The sequence below is a fragment of the Leucopleurus acutus genome (assembly GCF_964270905.1).
Source record: "Leucopleurus acutus genome assembly, chromosome: 19".
Classification (NCBI taxonomy): Eukaryota; Metazoa; Chordata; class Mammalia; order Artiodactyla; family Delphinidae; genus Leucopleurus; species Leucopleurus acutus.
In genome coordinates this window covers 23,071,192-23,087,509 of record NC_139161.1, presented here as the reverse complement: position 1 = coordinate 23,087,509, position 16,318 = coordinate 23,071,192, and the positions used below count along the sequence as shown (strand labels likewise).

General features: G+C 41.5%; 1 protein-coding gene across 1 annotated transcript in view; it reads left to right on the top strand.

Annotated features, from left to right (window-relative positions):
- Positions 1-15,048, top strand: part of TTLL6 (tubulin tyrosine ligase like 6) — a gene marked incomplete at both ends in the record, with an annotated part of 32,190 nt that extends 17,142 nt beyond the window's left edge. Inside the window, one exon of the mRNA XM_082860824.1 lies at positions 14,992-15,048. Within this exon, the coding sequence (XP_082716950.1) occupies positions 14,992-15,048 (57 nt within the window). The remainder of the gene's footprint in view (positions 1-14,991) is intronic.
- Positions 15,049-16,318: the final 1,270 nt, after the last annotated feature.

The window sequence follows — 16,318 nt, the reverse complement described above, 5'->3', positions numbered from 1 at the left end:
TTTGCGGTACGCGGGCCTCTCACTGCTGCGGCCTCTCCCGTTGCGGAGCACAGGCTCTGGACGCGCAGGCTCAGCGGCCATGGCCCACGGGCCCAGCCGCTTCGCGGCATGTGGGATCTTCCCAGACCGGGGCACGAACCCGTGTCCCCTGCATCGGCAGGCAAACTCTCAACCACTGCGCCACCAGGGAAACCCTCATTCTATTCTTTTAAAAATACCCGTTACATGGGCTTCCCTGGTGGCACAGTGGTTGAGAGTCTGCCTGTCGGTCCAGGGGACACGGGTTCTAGCCCTGGTCTGAAAAGATCCCACATGCCACGGAGCAACTGGGCCCATGAGCCACAGCTGCTGAGCCTGCGCGTCTGGAGCCTGTGCTCTGCAACAGGAGAGGCCGCGACAGTGAGAGGCCCGCGCACCGCGATGAAGAGTGGCCCCCGCTCGCCGCACCTAGAGAAAGCCCTCGCACAGAAACGAAGACCCAACACAGCCAATCAATCAATAGAAATGCTGTAGAATTATTAAAAAAAAATACCCATTACAGTCCACTAAGTTAATTTCCTGACCTACTGGTAGGTTTGCAACCGTGGTTTGATAAACACCGTTACAAGAGTATGCTTTGGAGCTTCATCACATTGGATTTGGCAATGATTTCTTGGATATGACACCAACCCCACAGGCAACAGAGGCAAAAGTAGATAAGTGGGACTACATCAGACTTAAACAGTCAACAAAATGAAAAGGCAACCTGTGGAATGGGAGAAAACGTTTGCAAACCATATATCTGATAAGGGGTTAATATCCAGAATATATAAAGAACTCTTACAGCTCACAATGACAACAACAACAAAACAACCCGATTAAAAAATGGGTAGAGGCAGGCTTCCCTGGTGGCGCAGTGGTTGAGAGTCCGCCTGCCGATGCAGGGGACACGGGTTCGTGCCCCCGTCCGGGAAGATCCCACATGCCGCGGAGCGGCTGGGCCCGTGAGCCATGGCCGCTTAGCCTGCGCGTCCGGAGCCTGTGCTTCGCAACGGGAGAGGCCACAACAGTGAGAGGCCCACGTACTGAAAAAAAAAAAAAATGGGTAGAGGCTTAAATAGACATTTCTCCAAAGTGAAATCAGCCAGTCACAAAAAGACAGATACTGCATGATTCCACCTATATGAAGCATCTAGAGTAGTCAAACTCTTAGAAACAAAAGGTAGAAGGGTGGTTGCCAGGGGCTGTGGAGAGGCAGAAACAAAAGGATGTTTAATGGGTTTAAGTTTCAGTTTTGCAAGTTAAAAAGGTTCTAGAGATGTGTTGCACAACAGTGTGCATAGAGTTAACACTACTATACTGTACACTTAAAAATGGTTATGATGGTAAGTTTTACATTATGTGGGTTTATGTGAGCCACAGCTACTGAAGCCTGCATGCCTAGAGCCTGTGCTCCGCAGCAAGAGAAGCCACCGCCAGGAGAAGCCCACACACCACAACTAGGGAAAGCCCGCGTGCGGCAACGAAGACCCAACGCAGCCAAAAATAAATAAAATTTTAAAATAATAATAATGAGTAAAGAGTATACTTTGGGGAATCTGGCTGCCACTGTTTAGATCCTGGGGTCTCCTTTTATTATATGTATGACTCCCATCTAGTCACTCTAATCTGCTTAAGCCTCAGTTTCCCCATCTGAAAAATGGTGTTTTCATAATAGTACCTACCAGCGGATCATCGTGAGGAGTAAACGAAAGGAGCCAAGAAAGTGGATCCACGAGTGGTGTTTATCACACAGGAGTCAGTACGCATTAGCTATTATTTTAATATAACTACTTCTTAAGACTGCCCTTGTTCTTTTTGCATTAACTTAAGGCTTAAAGCAGTACTATTGAACACTAAAGAGATTAAAAAAATAAGGCAGCTAACAACAATTCATTCTTTTTTTTCTTTTTTGGATTTCATGTTGATTTAATCAAAATCATTGGTTCAGGATGTTGTATCATACTTGGTTCATTCAAAGCCTTTGACTGGTTTGTTTATTTACTTGTCCCTTTATCCCTATGCTCACCTCCCATTCATCTATCCACCATCTTTTGTTAGTTTGTTTCCTTGTAAAGAAGGGATTTCTAAATTTTTTTATAATCTTTATTTTGTCATTTTTATTTAAAAAAATTTTTTGGTCACGCTGTGTGGCATGCAGGATCTTAGTTTCCCGAGCAGGGAATCTAACCCGCGCCCCCTGCAGTGGAAGCACGGAGTCTTAACCACTGGACCACCAGGGAAGTCCCAAGAAGGGATTTTTTTAAATACATGCATTTAAAATCTGTTTAAATGTGATTGGGTTATTTATCTCATTCTATGTCCTATTTTTTTTCTTATTGAGCCCCACTTTTTTTTTCTAAAATCTTAACTGTACAATTCTGACAAATAAATACACCTGTGTAATCCATATCCCTATCACAATATAGAACTTTCTGATATTTCCCCAAAGTTCCCTCCTGCCCATTCCTAGGCAATTGCCCTCCTGCTCCCTGCATCCCTCCTCAAGGCATCCACTATCCTGACTCTGACTTCTTCCATCTTAGAGTAGTTTTGCCTGTTCTAGAATTTTGTGCAAATGGAATAATATAGTATATATTCTTTTGAGTCTGACTTCTTTAGTTCAGTATTATATCTGTGAGATCCATTCATGTTGTTGGGTATATCAGTTGTTTGTTCTTCTTTATTGCTGAATTGTGTTCCATTGTACAAATACACCGCAGGTTTTTTTTTTATCATTCTCCTGTTGATGGACATTTGGGTTTTCCCAGTTTTTATTCTTTTATTGCTATTGTAATTAAAGCTCTTATGAACGTTCCTGTACAAGTCTTTTTGTGGACATAGTTTTCATTTCTCTTGGATAATTACCTAAAAGAAGGATTACTAGGTCAAAGGGTAGATCTATGTATAACTTTATAAGAAACTCCAAAGTCTTTATTTAAAGTGATTGTATCTTTTGTACATTTCAGCCAACAATGAATGGAAGTACCAATTGCTCCACATTTGTCAACATTTGGTGCTATCTGTCTTTTAAATTTTAGCCACTCTAATGGCTATGCTGTGATTTCTTATTGTGGTTTTAATTTGCATTTCTCTGATGATTAAGCATGTCAAGCACTTTGTCAAATGCTTATTGGTCATTCTTTTATGTTTCTTTATGGAGTGTCTGTTCAAGTTTTTGCCTTCCTCCCTTTTAAGAAATGGGATTATTTACGTTTTTACTGTTGTGTTGTAGGAATGCTTTATATAGTCTGGAAACTTACCTATTCTTTTTCTTGATAGTGTTTTTTGATTAGTGAAAAAACTTAATTTTGACGAAGCTTATCAATTTTTCTTTTATGGTTTTTGCTTTCTGTGTCCTATATAAGAAATTTTCATGCACTCTCAGGTCACAAAGATATTCTCCTAGGTTTTTTCTAAAAGCTTTATAGCTTTAGCTTTGTGTATAGTTCCATGATCTGTTTCAAATTAACTTTTGAGTGTGCTAGGTGATGGGCACTAGGATTTTTTCCCCATATGCACATCTAGTTACTACACTATTTATTGAAAGACTTTCCTTTCTCATTGAATTGCTTGGGTGCCTTATAAATTCTAGTAAGGATTTTTGTTGTTGATTCTGTAGGATTTTCAACAAACAAGTATGTCATCTTCAAATAAAGATGGGTTTTACTTCCTTCTTTCCAATCTTTATGCCTTTTATTTCTTTTTCTTACCTTATTGCCTGGCTGGGATTTCTAGTACAGTGTTGAACAGGAGTGGAGAGAACAGATATCCTTGCCCTGTTTCCAGTCTTAAAGGGGAAACATTCCAGTCTTTTATCATTAAGTATGGTGTTAGCTGTAGGGTTTTTGTAGATATTCTTTACTAGGTTGAAGATGTTCGCTTCTATTCCTAGTTTGCTGAGAGTTGTTTTTAATCATGAATGGATGTTGAATTTTGTCAAGTGCTTTTTTGGTATCAGTTGATAGTATCATATAGTTTTTCTACTTTAGACTGTTAATATGGTGGATTACATTGATTATTATTATTTTTTTTTTGGCCACACCTCGTGACGTGCAGGATCTTAGTTCGTGGATCGAGATCAAACCCATGGGATCAAACCCATGCGCCCTGCAGTGAAAGCACAGAGGACTGCCAGGGAAGTCCCATCATTGATTAATTTTTGATCTTTAGCCAGTCTTACATTCCTGGAATAAACCCCACTTAACCATGATGTATTGTTCTTTTTATGCATTGCTGGATTCAACTTAATAATGTTTTGTTGAGGATTTTTTTTTTTTTTTTTTTTGCGGTATGCGGGCCTCTCACTGTTGTGGCCTCTCCCGTTGCGGAGCACAGGCTCCGGACGCGCAGGCTCAGCGGCCATGTCTCACGGGCCTTGCCGCTCCGCGGCATGTGGGATCTTCCCGGACCAGGGCACAAACCCGTGTCCCCTGCATCGGCAGGCGGGCTCTCAACCACTGCGCCACCAGGGAAGCCCTGTTGAGGAGTTTTATGTCTGTGTTCATAAAAGATGTTAGTTTATAAGGTTTTATTTCTTCTTTTACTTTTTTTCTTTTTTTTTTTTTTTTGGTCTGTTAGCTCCATAAAATAAATTGGGAAGTGTTCCCTCCTCTTCTGTTTTCTGGAAGAGATAGTGTAGAATTGTCATTATTTCTTATTTAAATATTCAGTTAGAGTTCTCCAGTAAAATTATCTTGGCCTGGAGATTTCTTTTCTGGAATATTTTAAACTACAGTTCAATTTCTTTAATGTTATGTATTTTATTTTGAGTGAGTTTTGGTGGTTTGTGGTTTTTGAGGTATCGGTCCAATTTATCTAAGTTGTTGGATTTATATGTGAAGAGTTGTTTATAGTACGTCCCTATTATCCTTGTAATGTCTGCAGAGTTTGTAGTGATACCCTCTCTTTCATTCCTGATATGGGTAATTTGTTTGTTCTTTCACTCTCTTTTTTTTCTTGGTAAGTGTTGCTAGGAGTTTATCAGTTAATTCTTTTCGAAAAACTGGGTTTTTGTTTCATTTTTTTTCTATTATTTTCCAATTTTTTATTTCACTGATTTCTGCCCTTGTTAATACTTATGTTCTGCTTGCTTTGGATTATTTTTCTTTTCTTTTTTCTAATTTCTTACGGGGGAAGCTTAGAATGTTGATTAAGACCTTCTTCCCTAATATAAACATTTAATGCTATAAATTCCTAAGAACAACTTTAGCTAGATACCACAAATTTTGATATGTTTTCATTTTCATTTAGTCCAAAATATTTTATAATTTCACTTGAGATTTTCTTTATGACCCATGGGTTATTTAGAAATGTAGGGTTTTTTTAATTTAAAAAATTTTATTTTTATTGAAGTATAGTTGCTGTACAATATTATATAAATTACAGGTATACAATATAGTGATTCACAGTTTTTAAAGGTTATACTCCATTTATTTTATGTAAAATATGGGCTTTATTCCCCATGTTGTGCAATATATCTTTGTAGCTTATTTTGTACCTAATAGTTTGTACTTCTTAATCCCCTACCCCTATATTGCCCTTCACCCCTTCCCTCTCCCCACTGGTAGCCACTAGCTTATTCACTATATCTGTGAATCTGCTTCTTTTTTTTTTATATCCACTAGTGGGTTGTATTTTTTAGAGTCTACATATGAGTGATATTGTACAGTATTTGTCTTTCTCTGTCTGACTTATTTCACTTAGCCGAATGTCCTCTAAGTCCATCCATGTTATTGCAAATGGCAAAATTTCTTTTTTTATAGCTAAGTAATATTCCATTGTAAATATAGACCACATCTTCTTTATCCATTTGTCTGTTGATGGATACTTAGGTTGCTTCCATATCTTGGCAATTGAGAAATGTGTTGTTTAATTTTCAGTTGTTGGGAGATTTTCCTGGTGTTTTTCTGTTACTGCTTTCTACTTTAATTCCATATCGTCAGAGAACATACTTTATATGATTTCCGTTCTTTTAAATTTGTTAGAGTTTATGTTATGACTCAGAATATGGTCTCTTTTGGAGAATGTTTCACGTGCACTTCAGAAAAATGTCTATTTTGCTGCTGTTGCGTAGTGAGTCAATTAGATCTGTTTGGTTGCTGATGTCGTTCAGTCCTTCTATATTCTTATTAATTTTCTGTACACTTAGTTCTGTTAATCACTGAGTTCTATTAATTACCGAAACCCTCCTCAGGATTTCATCATGGACATGGGGGTACAGAGAGCGGAGAAAAGAAAAGACGAAAAAAAGGTCTTTGAGCCACAGCTATAGGGCTTCTCATAGAGCTTTCTCTGTCTACTCCCCAGTAGCCACTTTTGAGTTTTGAGTTGCCTTGAGTTCAGGTCAGAGGATACTGGAGGAAAAACAGTAGACTCACTGCTCTCTTGCTGGTACTTTAAATTCTCATCTTCCTCAATCTGCCTGCTACTGTTTACTTTTCAGAATTGTCAGCTAGCTACTCTATGCGTGCATTCTGTGCAGGTTTTATAGGAACAGTCAGTGGGAGAGACAGATGCAGTATGCTTAATCCATCTCAGCTAGAACCAAGACTACTGTCCCTTCTCATTGTTTTAAATTTCCTTATCCCTTTGATGTCTGCATGATCCGTAGTGATATCCCCTCTTTCATGGATGATAAAAGCAATTTCTGTTTCCTCTTTTTTTAATCTTGATCTTACTATGGGCTTATCCATTTTATTAAGTAAAGAACCAGCTTTAAACTTTGTTCATTTTCTCTATGGTTTATTTTCTATTTCATTGCTTTCCAGTATTATCTTTGTTACTTCCTTTTTATTCTACCAGCTGTTAGTTTAATTCGGTCACCATTTTCCAGCCTTTTAAAGTAGAAAGTTAGGTTATTTACTGTAAGCCTTTCTCCCTTTCTAATATGTGTTTAGCACTATAAATTTCCCTGTAAACACTAGTTTATCTGCATATGTTGCATTTTTATTATCATTGTTTGAAATATTTCCTAATTTCCTTGTGACTTCATTTTTGTTCCATGGGTGACCTAGAAGTATATTGTTTAATTTTTTAATATTTAGGGATTTTCTAGATATCTTACGGTTATTAATTTCTGATTTAATTCCTTTGCGATTAGTAGAAATGCTTTGTTAAAATTTATCAAGACTTATTTTACGGCCCAGCAAATGATTTATCTTGATGAATGTTTCATGTGCACTTGGAAAGAATGTGTGTTCTACAGTTGCTGAGTATAGTGTTCTGTGAATCAATTAGATCACTCTGGTTGACAGCGTCACTCAGATTTTCCATATCTAGACTGATTTAGTTTCTACTTTTTATATCAGTTGCTGAGAGATGGATGGTAACATCTCAACCCCAATTGTGGATTTGTGTATTTCTACCTTTTGTTCTGTCAGTTTTTGTTTCATGTGTTTTGAAGCTCTTTTATTAGGTACACATTTGTAATTATTTTGTCTTTTTGATGTAGTGACCCTTTTATCATCATGAAATGATAAAATCTTCTTTATCCCAGGTAGTACTCCCTGTCCTAGAATTTATTTTGTTTGATATTAATATAACCACTCCAGCTGGTTGTGGTTAGTGTTTGCATGGTATATCTTTTTTTAAAAAATTCTTTTAATTTCAACTCACTTTTCTCATTATATTTAAAGGATTTCTCTTACATACAGACATAAGTGGGTCTTGCTTTCTTATCCGGTGTGACAACATCTGCCTTATAATTGGAGTACTCCATTTTCATTTAATGTAGTTATTAATACAATTTAGGGCTGAAATTCTGTTTGTTTTCTATACATATTTTCTGTTTCTGCTTTTTCCCCGTGTTCCTCCTTTTCTGCTTTCTTTTGGATCAATCAAAAAGTGAGTATTTGTTAGTTTTAATTTCTCCGTCATCTTTTTAGTTATAAGTTTTTGCCTTTTTGTGGGGGGTGTTATTCTATGGATTGCAATATTCATCTTCAGCTTGTCAGAATCTACTTAGAGGTAACGTTGTACTTAATTTTAAATATGGCAAACTTATTCTCTCTTTTGTACTAACATACACTACTAGTATTTATTGTAGTGCACATCTGTATACTGGTGATGAATTTTCTGTTTTTGTTTATCTGAAAATGTCTTTATTTAAAAGCCTTCATTTTGAAGGAGATTTTTGTTGGACCTAGAATTCTGGGTTAACGTTATTCTTGAAGCACTTTCAAAATGCTGTTCCAGTTCTTCTGATCTTCTTCTTTTTCTTTTTTAATGAGAAATTAACTGTATTCATATCAGTGTCCCATGTATGTAATGTGACATTTTTCTCTGGCTGCTCTCTTTACCTCTGAATTTCAGCAATTTGAAATGCAATATGATGTAGTTTTATTTGTATTTATCCTATTTAGGATTCTTGAGCTTGTTGGTTTTGTATATTGATGTCTTCCACCAAATTTGAGAAGTTTCTCTCCATTATGTCTTCATATATCTTTCCTGCCTTATTTTGTTCCTCTCTGTTGTATTTTCTGTCTCTATCAGGACTCTAGGTAGCTCATATAAATAGAATCATACAATATTTGTACTTCTGTGTCTGGTTTATTTCACTTAGAATAATGTGTTCAAAGTTCATTTATGTTGTAGCGTGTATCAGAATTTCCTTCCTTTTTGAGGCTAAATAATATTCCATTGTGTGTATACACCACATTTTTTTTTTTTTTTTGCGGTATGCGGGCCTCTCACCACTGTGGCCTCTCCCGTTGCGGAGCACAGGCTCCGGACGTGCAGGCTCAGCGGCCATGGCTCACGGGCCCAGCCGCTCCGCATCATGTGGGATCTTCCCGGACGGGGGCACGAACCCGTGTCCCCTGCATCGGCAGGCGGACTCTCAACCACTGCGCCACCAGGGAAGCCCATACACCACATTTTTTTTATCCATTCATTTGTTGGTGGACATTTGGGTTGTGTCCACTTTTGGCTATTGTGAATAATGTTGCTGGGAACCTTGGTGTACTTGTTTAAAAGGAGCAATCTAATAACTTATTTAGCATATATAGCTAGGAGCAGAATTGCTGGGTCACAGGATATTTGCAATCTTATCTAACCAAGTATTTCTAGATGGTTCACCAGAATGGCTGGACCAGCCTACATTCTCAACAGCAGTTCATGAGACACCCCCGCCCTTCCCACCAACACTGATATCCAGCTTTCTAATTTTTGCCAGTCTAATAACTGTGAAGTAATACCTATTTCTCTGATTACCAGTCTCCAGGGTTTAAAATCTATCTCATGTTTAGAAAACCATAATTCAAAAAGAGTCATGTGCCAAAATGTTCATTGCAGCACTATTTACAATAGCCAGGACATGGAAGAAACCTAAGTGTCCATCAACAGATGAATGGATAAAGAAGATGTGGCACATATTTACAATGGAATATTACTCAGCCATAAAGAGAAACGAAATTGAGTTATTTGTAGTGAGGTGGATGGACCTAGAGTCTGTCATACAGAGTGAAGTAAGTCAGAAAGAGAAAAAAATACTGTATGCTAACACATATATATGGAATCTAAGAGAAAAAAAAAAAAGGTCATGAAGAACCTAGGGGTAAGATGGGAATAAAGACACAGACCTACTAGAGAATGGACTTGAGGATATGGGGAGGGGGAAGGGTAAGCTGGGACAAAGTGAGAGAATGGCATGGACATATATACACTACCAAACGTAAAATAGATAGCTAGTGGGAAGCAGCCGCATAGCACAGGGAGATCAGCTCGGTGGTTTGTGACCACCTAGAGGGGTGAGATAGGGAGGGTGGGAGGGAGGGAGACGCAAGAGGGAAGAGATATGGGAACATATGTATATGTGTAACTGATTCACTTTGTTATAAAGCAGAAACTAACACACCATTGTAAAGCAATTATGCTCCAATAAAGATGTTAAAAATAATAATAATAAATAAAATTGATCTCATGTTTAAAGACCTTCAGAGGAAGCTCTGTGGACACTCCCCACCATCTTCTGCCCTAGTGTTTAACCAGTTCATGGTTAAGAAACTGTTCTAACCAAAATCTTTCTTGCTGCTCATGAACTCAGCTCTTCGTCTGTTTGTTTTAATTAAAAATGGCATAGGAGGGAGCCCTTTGCTTTCCACAATCTCATTTTGGACCATTTTCTTTTTCAGCCTCTAACCTCAGTAGAAACCTTCCCAGAATTCACCACCCAGGTCTCAGACACCCCCCAGTCTCTGCTAGGGGTGACCATGGAAACCAGCTCTGAGTGCAGTAGCTCAGAGATGGACAGGGGGGCCTCCTTCAAATGCAAGCAGCAGCAGATGCCTTGGCACCTCATCCAGGAAAAATTATCAAACAATTCTCTGCCTACGAAATCCCAGAGCTTCTCAAGGAGTCTGAACCCAAGCTGGACTTTGCTAAAGAATGGCATGAAGAAGCAGCATCCCGTGTCAGAGCTGTTCGCCAGGGTCCCACTGAGGGAGAAGCTGTCCTTGTTCCCAGGTCACTACAGCCCAAAGCTGGTGCTGAGTGACAAGTCACGTGAGTGCCAGTGTACAGGGATGTGCGAAGAGCTTAGGGGATGGAGAAACCAACAGAATCTGTCCTAATCTTGGGGAGTGCCCCATCTGAGGGGGGCTGTATTCCCTGCCTTCAGGGAGACCCCAGTCTGATGGTGGAGACATAGTTTTTGTTCTTAGGGAGTCTCTAGTCTTATTGGGAAAGCAAAAAAATGATAAAAGTAGAGCTATGTCTAAGTACCCTCTTCAATCTTTCCTGTTCTCATTCAGATGAGGCCCACTCAACTGAGCCTGTACAAGTTGGGCGTGTTAAGTTTGAAAAAAAAAAAAAAACAGGGAAGAGAAACTGTTTGGAGGAAAGGCACAGTGGCTGATTCTGATGCAGCAGCTTCCGCCAATTTTCAGTGGGAGACCCTAGTGGGAGGTGGCCTTCGCCAGGAATTTGTGCTGAGTCCAGCAGCACAGACGGATGATGCCAATGCCTTTGCCTTTCCAGAAAACCCCTCCCTGCCCCGGGAGTGCTGCTTCTGCGGCCGAAGCTCTGGCGAGAAGAAGCAGCTGGATGTGCCCTCCCTCCTCCTCTTGCAGAATTCTCACAGCCATGCTGTTTCCCTGAAGGACCTGCTGGTGGTTGCCACTGCAGCCCGACTGGATCCGAGGCCTGGCAGAAGCCATACAGGTGCTGTGCGAGACCGGTGTACACAGGATCAGGAAGCGTACAGCCACTGCCTGACCTCTGGCCAAAGAGGATGTGAGAGGAACTAGGTAGGCCCACCCATATTCCCTTCATGTGTCTGGTGCACTGGCAGGCACTGTACATATACTTCTAGAACGTTGGGTAGGTAGGTGGACTGATAGATCCATAAATACATACAGGTAAGTAGACAATTAAGACTTAACCTCAGTCAAAATGTGACCCCCTTGCAATGTATATTTCTGCTATGACTGATCCGGCCCCGCTGCTTTAGGTACACTTAGCCTTGTCTTCCACTCATGGGTGAAATTGAGACAGTCGCTGATGTCGGTCCCATAAGTAGAACCAGGCCAACCGTGAGGGGTTGATTTCCACACCTTTCGTGCTCTGCCAGCCTGGCCTAGGTCCAGGTCATTTGCCCTGAGAGCTGGCCCTGTGATGGAGTGTACTGAGGGCACGGAACACCAGGATGGTGGTGTCTGAGAAGATCTGGAAACAAAGACCCTTAAGCTTTGATTCCACTGTGTAAAAGGACCAAAGAGATAGCAAGGGAGCCCTCTGTCAGAAAGTTAGTGCTTCTAAAGGAAGGGGATATGTAAAAACTTAGGAGAACTCTACAACATAGTATTGCCTGTGGTGGAGGGATCTGTGCTGCTCGGCGGATTATGGAAGGAGATACATTTTAATCACCTCCCTCACTCCTGCCAGCCACCTACAGCAGACTGTGACCAGACAGTCTGCCCTGACCCCCTCGTGACCTGGAGCTCACACTGCAGAAGGGCTGGCGAGTGAACATCAGCCCATAGGGATCACTTTGGATGCTCATAAAAATGCATATTCCAAGGCCTGCTCCTGGAAATTCTTACTCAGCAGGTCCTACTGGGGGCCCAGGAACCTGCATTTTAAGAAGCTCCTCTAGGTGATTCTGTTGGTCCTCTTACCACCATCAGAGAAAAACTGGGCCTGGTGTTTCCCAAACTTCCCAGATGATATGAATCATATGGGGCTCCTTGTTAAGCCTGTCGTTTCCAAGGCCACACCTCTGGAAATCCTGACACAAGCGATTTGGGACAGGCCACTGAGAATTTGCCCGTCAAGGAAGTATCTCAGGTGTGGTAGTGAACACTGTCCTGTGTTTAGACCCAGGTCTGGGCAGAGGAACCTGTGACGGCCAGGCCTGACCTGTGGGCCTGTGATAGGAACAAAACTCCCCAGTCCTGATGGGGCTCAAACCTACCCCCACTGTCTTCGGTTCGTGATTTTCCATAATTTTAAGTTATTTATGCTCCTACTTTTACAAAGGGGGATCATGTAGCAGATTACAATAAAAACTTGTATTTAATATGACTGTTAAAATGAAGTTATAATGATCAGAAGCCACACAAGGAAAGGGAAGAGATAATTATATTGAAAGGATGTGATAAAGTGCTTCCCGTAATGACCATTGAATTTGGCTCTAGACAGAGAAAGCCAAACATAGCATTCTGTTTTGGACTTTGTGGTCTCCCCAGTCAGAATAGAGACTCCTTAAGGACATGGACTATGCCTCCACCATCGCACTGGGGTCTCTCTGAAGGCAGGGGCTTCATCCTCCCACCCCCACCCCACACTGAGCTCTTGGACATCCCTGTACACACTGGCACTCACATGACCGGTCACTCAGCACCAGCTTTGGGTTGTAGTGAGCTGGGAACAAGGACAGCTTCCCCCTCAGTGGAACCTTGGCGAACAGCTCTGACACGGGATGCTGCTTCTTCATGCCGTTCTTTAGCAAAGTCAGCTTGGGTTCAGACTCCTTGAGAAGCTCTGGGATTTTGTAGTCAGAGAAGGTTTCGATATTTTCATATCGAAAATATGAGTAAAGATAAGTTTACTCATCTAGTAAATAGGTGATTCTTTAGGGGAGACTTCCTTCCCTGCCTCTAATTTCTAAGAGCAGTTTGTCATGTGGTCGTTTGCTATTATAGACTTACTACCATCCATGGTGGATAATGGCTGAAGGTATTGACATGTTTTCTAATGAATATTAATGATGGTAAAATTTACCCCTTTTTTGGTAGCGTACTCTCTAGGCGCCAGCACTCCTCTAAATATATATATATATGTATATATATAATCTAATTTAATTCTAATCATAACTGTACACTTTAGAAAAGAAAAAACTGGGGCTCAAAGAGCATAAGGCTTAACATTCAGGAGGTTCCAGGGTGGTGGAGGAAGGATTTGAGTCAGACGTTGCCGATTCCCAGCCCTCGAGCTCTTAAAGCTACACTATTGTTCTTTCAAATGTTCTTTCAAATGTTCTTTCAATTTTTAATATTAGGCTTCAGTTAGAGCTGAGGGAATAATAAATGGCTCTTTCGTGAAGGCATTTCTGTAGGAAGTAGTGATGACCAAGGCCAAGCAGGGCTTCCTAGAATACCATGTGGTGTCACCAGATCTCAGAGCTGGTCCTCTGCTTTTGGATCAAATAATGGCTTCTAAAAATTCCCAACTAGCCGGATTGCAAAGGACTGACACCTACAAGTCTGATTATATACAGCAGAATGCCTGTCAACACACTGATTTACAAATGGAGCAGGATGTGGTGTGAGAATAGGGCTTCTGCATAATAAATAGTGGTTGAATGAAAGAGGGAAAGAGCAGAGCAGAAGTCCAAATTATGGATCATGGGCTTTCTTGGTAGGTGTAATAATAAAATCTCCCACATCAAGTTTATGTACCGTATCTCATATAATCCTCAGGTCAGTGCTGTGAGTTTGGCAAGGCAGACATTATTCCTTTATCCTCAAATTGCAGATGAAGAGAATCAAGGTTCGGCGACATTAAATGATTTGCCCAAACTCACACGAGTGGTGGGCTCTGGACAACATAGCCTGATATTTCTTCCCCTTTACCACTCTGCCATGAACTTAGATTGCATCCTGACCCATCCTGAGGAACGGACCCCTGACAATTTCCTCCATTTTTCTGCTTAAATCTCTATGATCTCATCATCCTTTCTTGGGATCCACTTTCATAGTGAGTGGGCCACTTATTCAGGGGATAAATAGGCCATTTTGTAGGATTTTAAGGATGATTTAAAGCTTGCTAAAGCAGGGTGCCGGGCACCCTACTGAATAAGTAGCTGCAATGATGATGATGATGATGATGGTGATGGTGATGATGATACTGTGCTGATGGTGTTGAGCCCGGCACTCTGGACACTTGCTTTTGGTGTACTAAAAGCTTTGCATACAGTATCTCAATCCTCAAAGCAGCCCTTTGTGGTAAGTACTGTTGTTATTCTCTTTTTCAAATGAGGAGACCAAGGTTTAGAGAAGTTAAGTAACGTGCCCAAGGGCACATAGATACCAAGAGCTAAGTTTGTACTCTTAACTGCTACCACTTGTCTGTGGCCAGCTTTTAAATGATCCATATCAAATGTTTGGGGCTGTAAGGATGCAGGAAGATGAATGTTGTATAGGAGATCAGCTCGGTGCTTTGTGACCACCTAGAGGGGTGGGATAGGGAGGGTGGGAGGGAGACGCAAGAGGGAGGCGATATGGGGATATATGTATACATATAGCTGATTCACTTTGTTATACATCGGAAACTAACACAACATTGTAAAGCGATTATACTCCAACAAAGATGTTAAAAAAAAATAAAGTTTCTGGTTACTGTGGATGTGAATCACCTGAGTGCCTCCTGACCCATTAGATAGGAATGGTGACGATGAGTTAATTGGCTTGAATATTCTAGAAGCCATTTTAAAGGAAAATCTAAGAAAAATCTTTTTTTCTTTTTTCTTTCCAGAATCAGACTGGATCTCTGCCACTGTGTCCATTTCCTCCTCTTACTCCCAGGAAATGATTTGTTTCTTCCTACAGTGTCTACAATGCCCATAGAAGCAACTGAGTTTTATTTCCTCGTCTAGACATCCTGGTCTTATGACTACCACCCATTAGCACCCTGAGGCTAATAGCCTTGCCTTTTGTGCCCCCCCCCGCGCCCCCCCCCCCCCCCCCCGTTAGCTTACAGTGCTGGAGGACCATGACTTCTGGGAGTTACCGGTGCTGCCCAGGACACACCCCAGTTGCCCCACTAGTGACATTCCTGTGGGTCTCGCATAGAGCACTGTCATCCAGAACACTCCCAAGGACAGAGCAACACGAAGGGAGGAGAGCTGCAGAGAAGGACTCACAATTTCCAGGAGCCCAAAGCCCTCAGAGCCCAAAGCCCACAGGCCAGTGTCAGTTTGTCTTCAACTCCAGAGAGAAAAGACAGAAGGCTAAGCTTGATGGAGAACTCTGAGCCCTGAGTAAGGGAGTTGAGGCGGTTGTAACTTCATCAGGTAAAGCCCAGACCTCCTCCTATGCCAGCACCTCAGTGTGCAAACATCTTCTGCCTATCTCCCTTACCAGCCTAACTCAAATTGCTGATGAAGACAGAGGTGAGGTGAGAGTACCCTGTCTGCAGGTGTTTCTCCCACTGACCTGCAGAAATGATGCATCTTCCCCTCGAGTGTGCGTTAATCAAATAAACTGCCATGCTCCATGCCAGGATGAGCCGCCTGAACCAGAGTGAGAATGGGAAGGGGCGGGTGGGAGAGAGTTCTGAGCGCCTCTCATTAAGAGAGCCCCAAATGTGTCAGGAGGCTCTGAAGAATTCTTTTGGATGAGTGGTCTTCAATAAGCCGTGTCCTCCTTGCTGGGAGCCCGCAGCCTGAGATGGCCCTTTTGGGGGCACCATGGCTGCCATGTCTCTGGCTAGCATAGGGCCTGGCTAGACTCGAGGCGTAACATCTCAGTTTGTCCGCCAGTTCATTCTCTACCCTCTCCAGGAATGTGAGCCAGGAGTTTTGCCTCACTTGCTCTTCCTGAGCTAGATCTCTGGGATGAGCTTTAGAGGAGGAGTATGGAGCACAAGAGGAGGGAGAAGGTTGAGGTCTGAAGTCAAGCATCTGCTTTGCAATGTTGACTCGCTTTGCTTGATGGATTCCCAATGGGATGAATTTCTGGCCTCAAGGATGTCAGGGGATTCTGAGATTACCCTTCAGGCAAAAGACTTTAATTATCCAAGATATTGAATGGAGAAGTTAGGCTCTAGCCATTTGTGTCCAGCTGTGAAACACACACAAAGA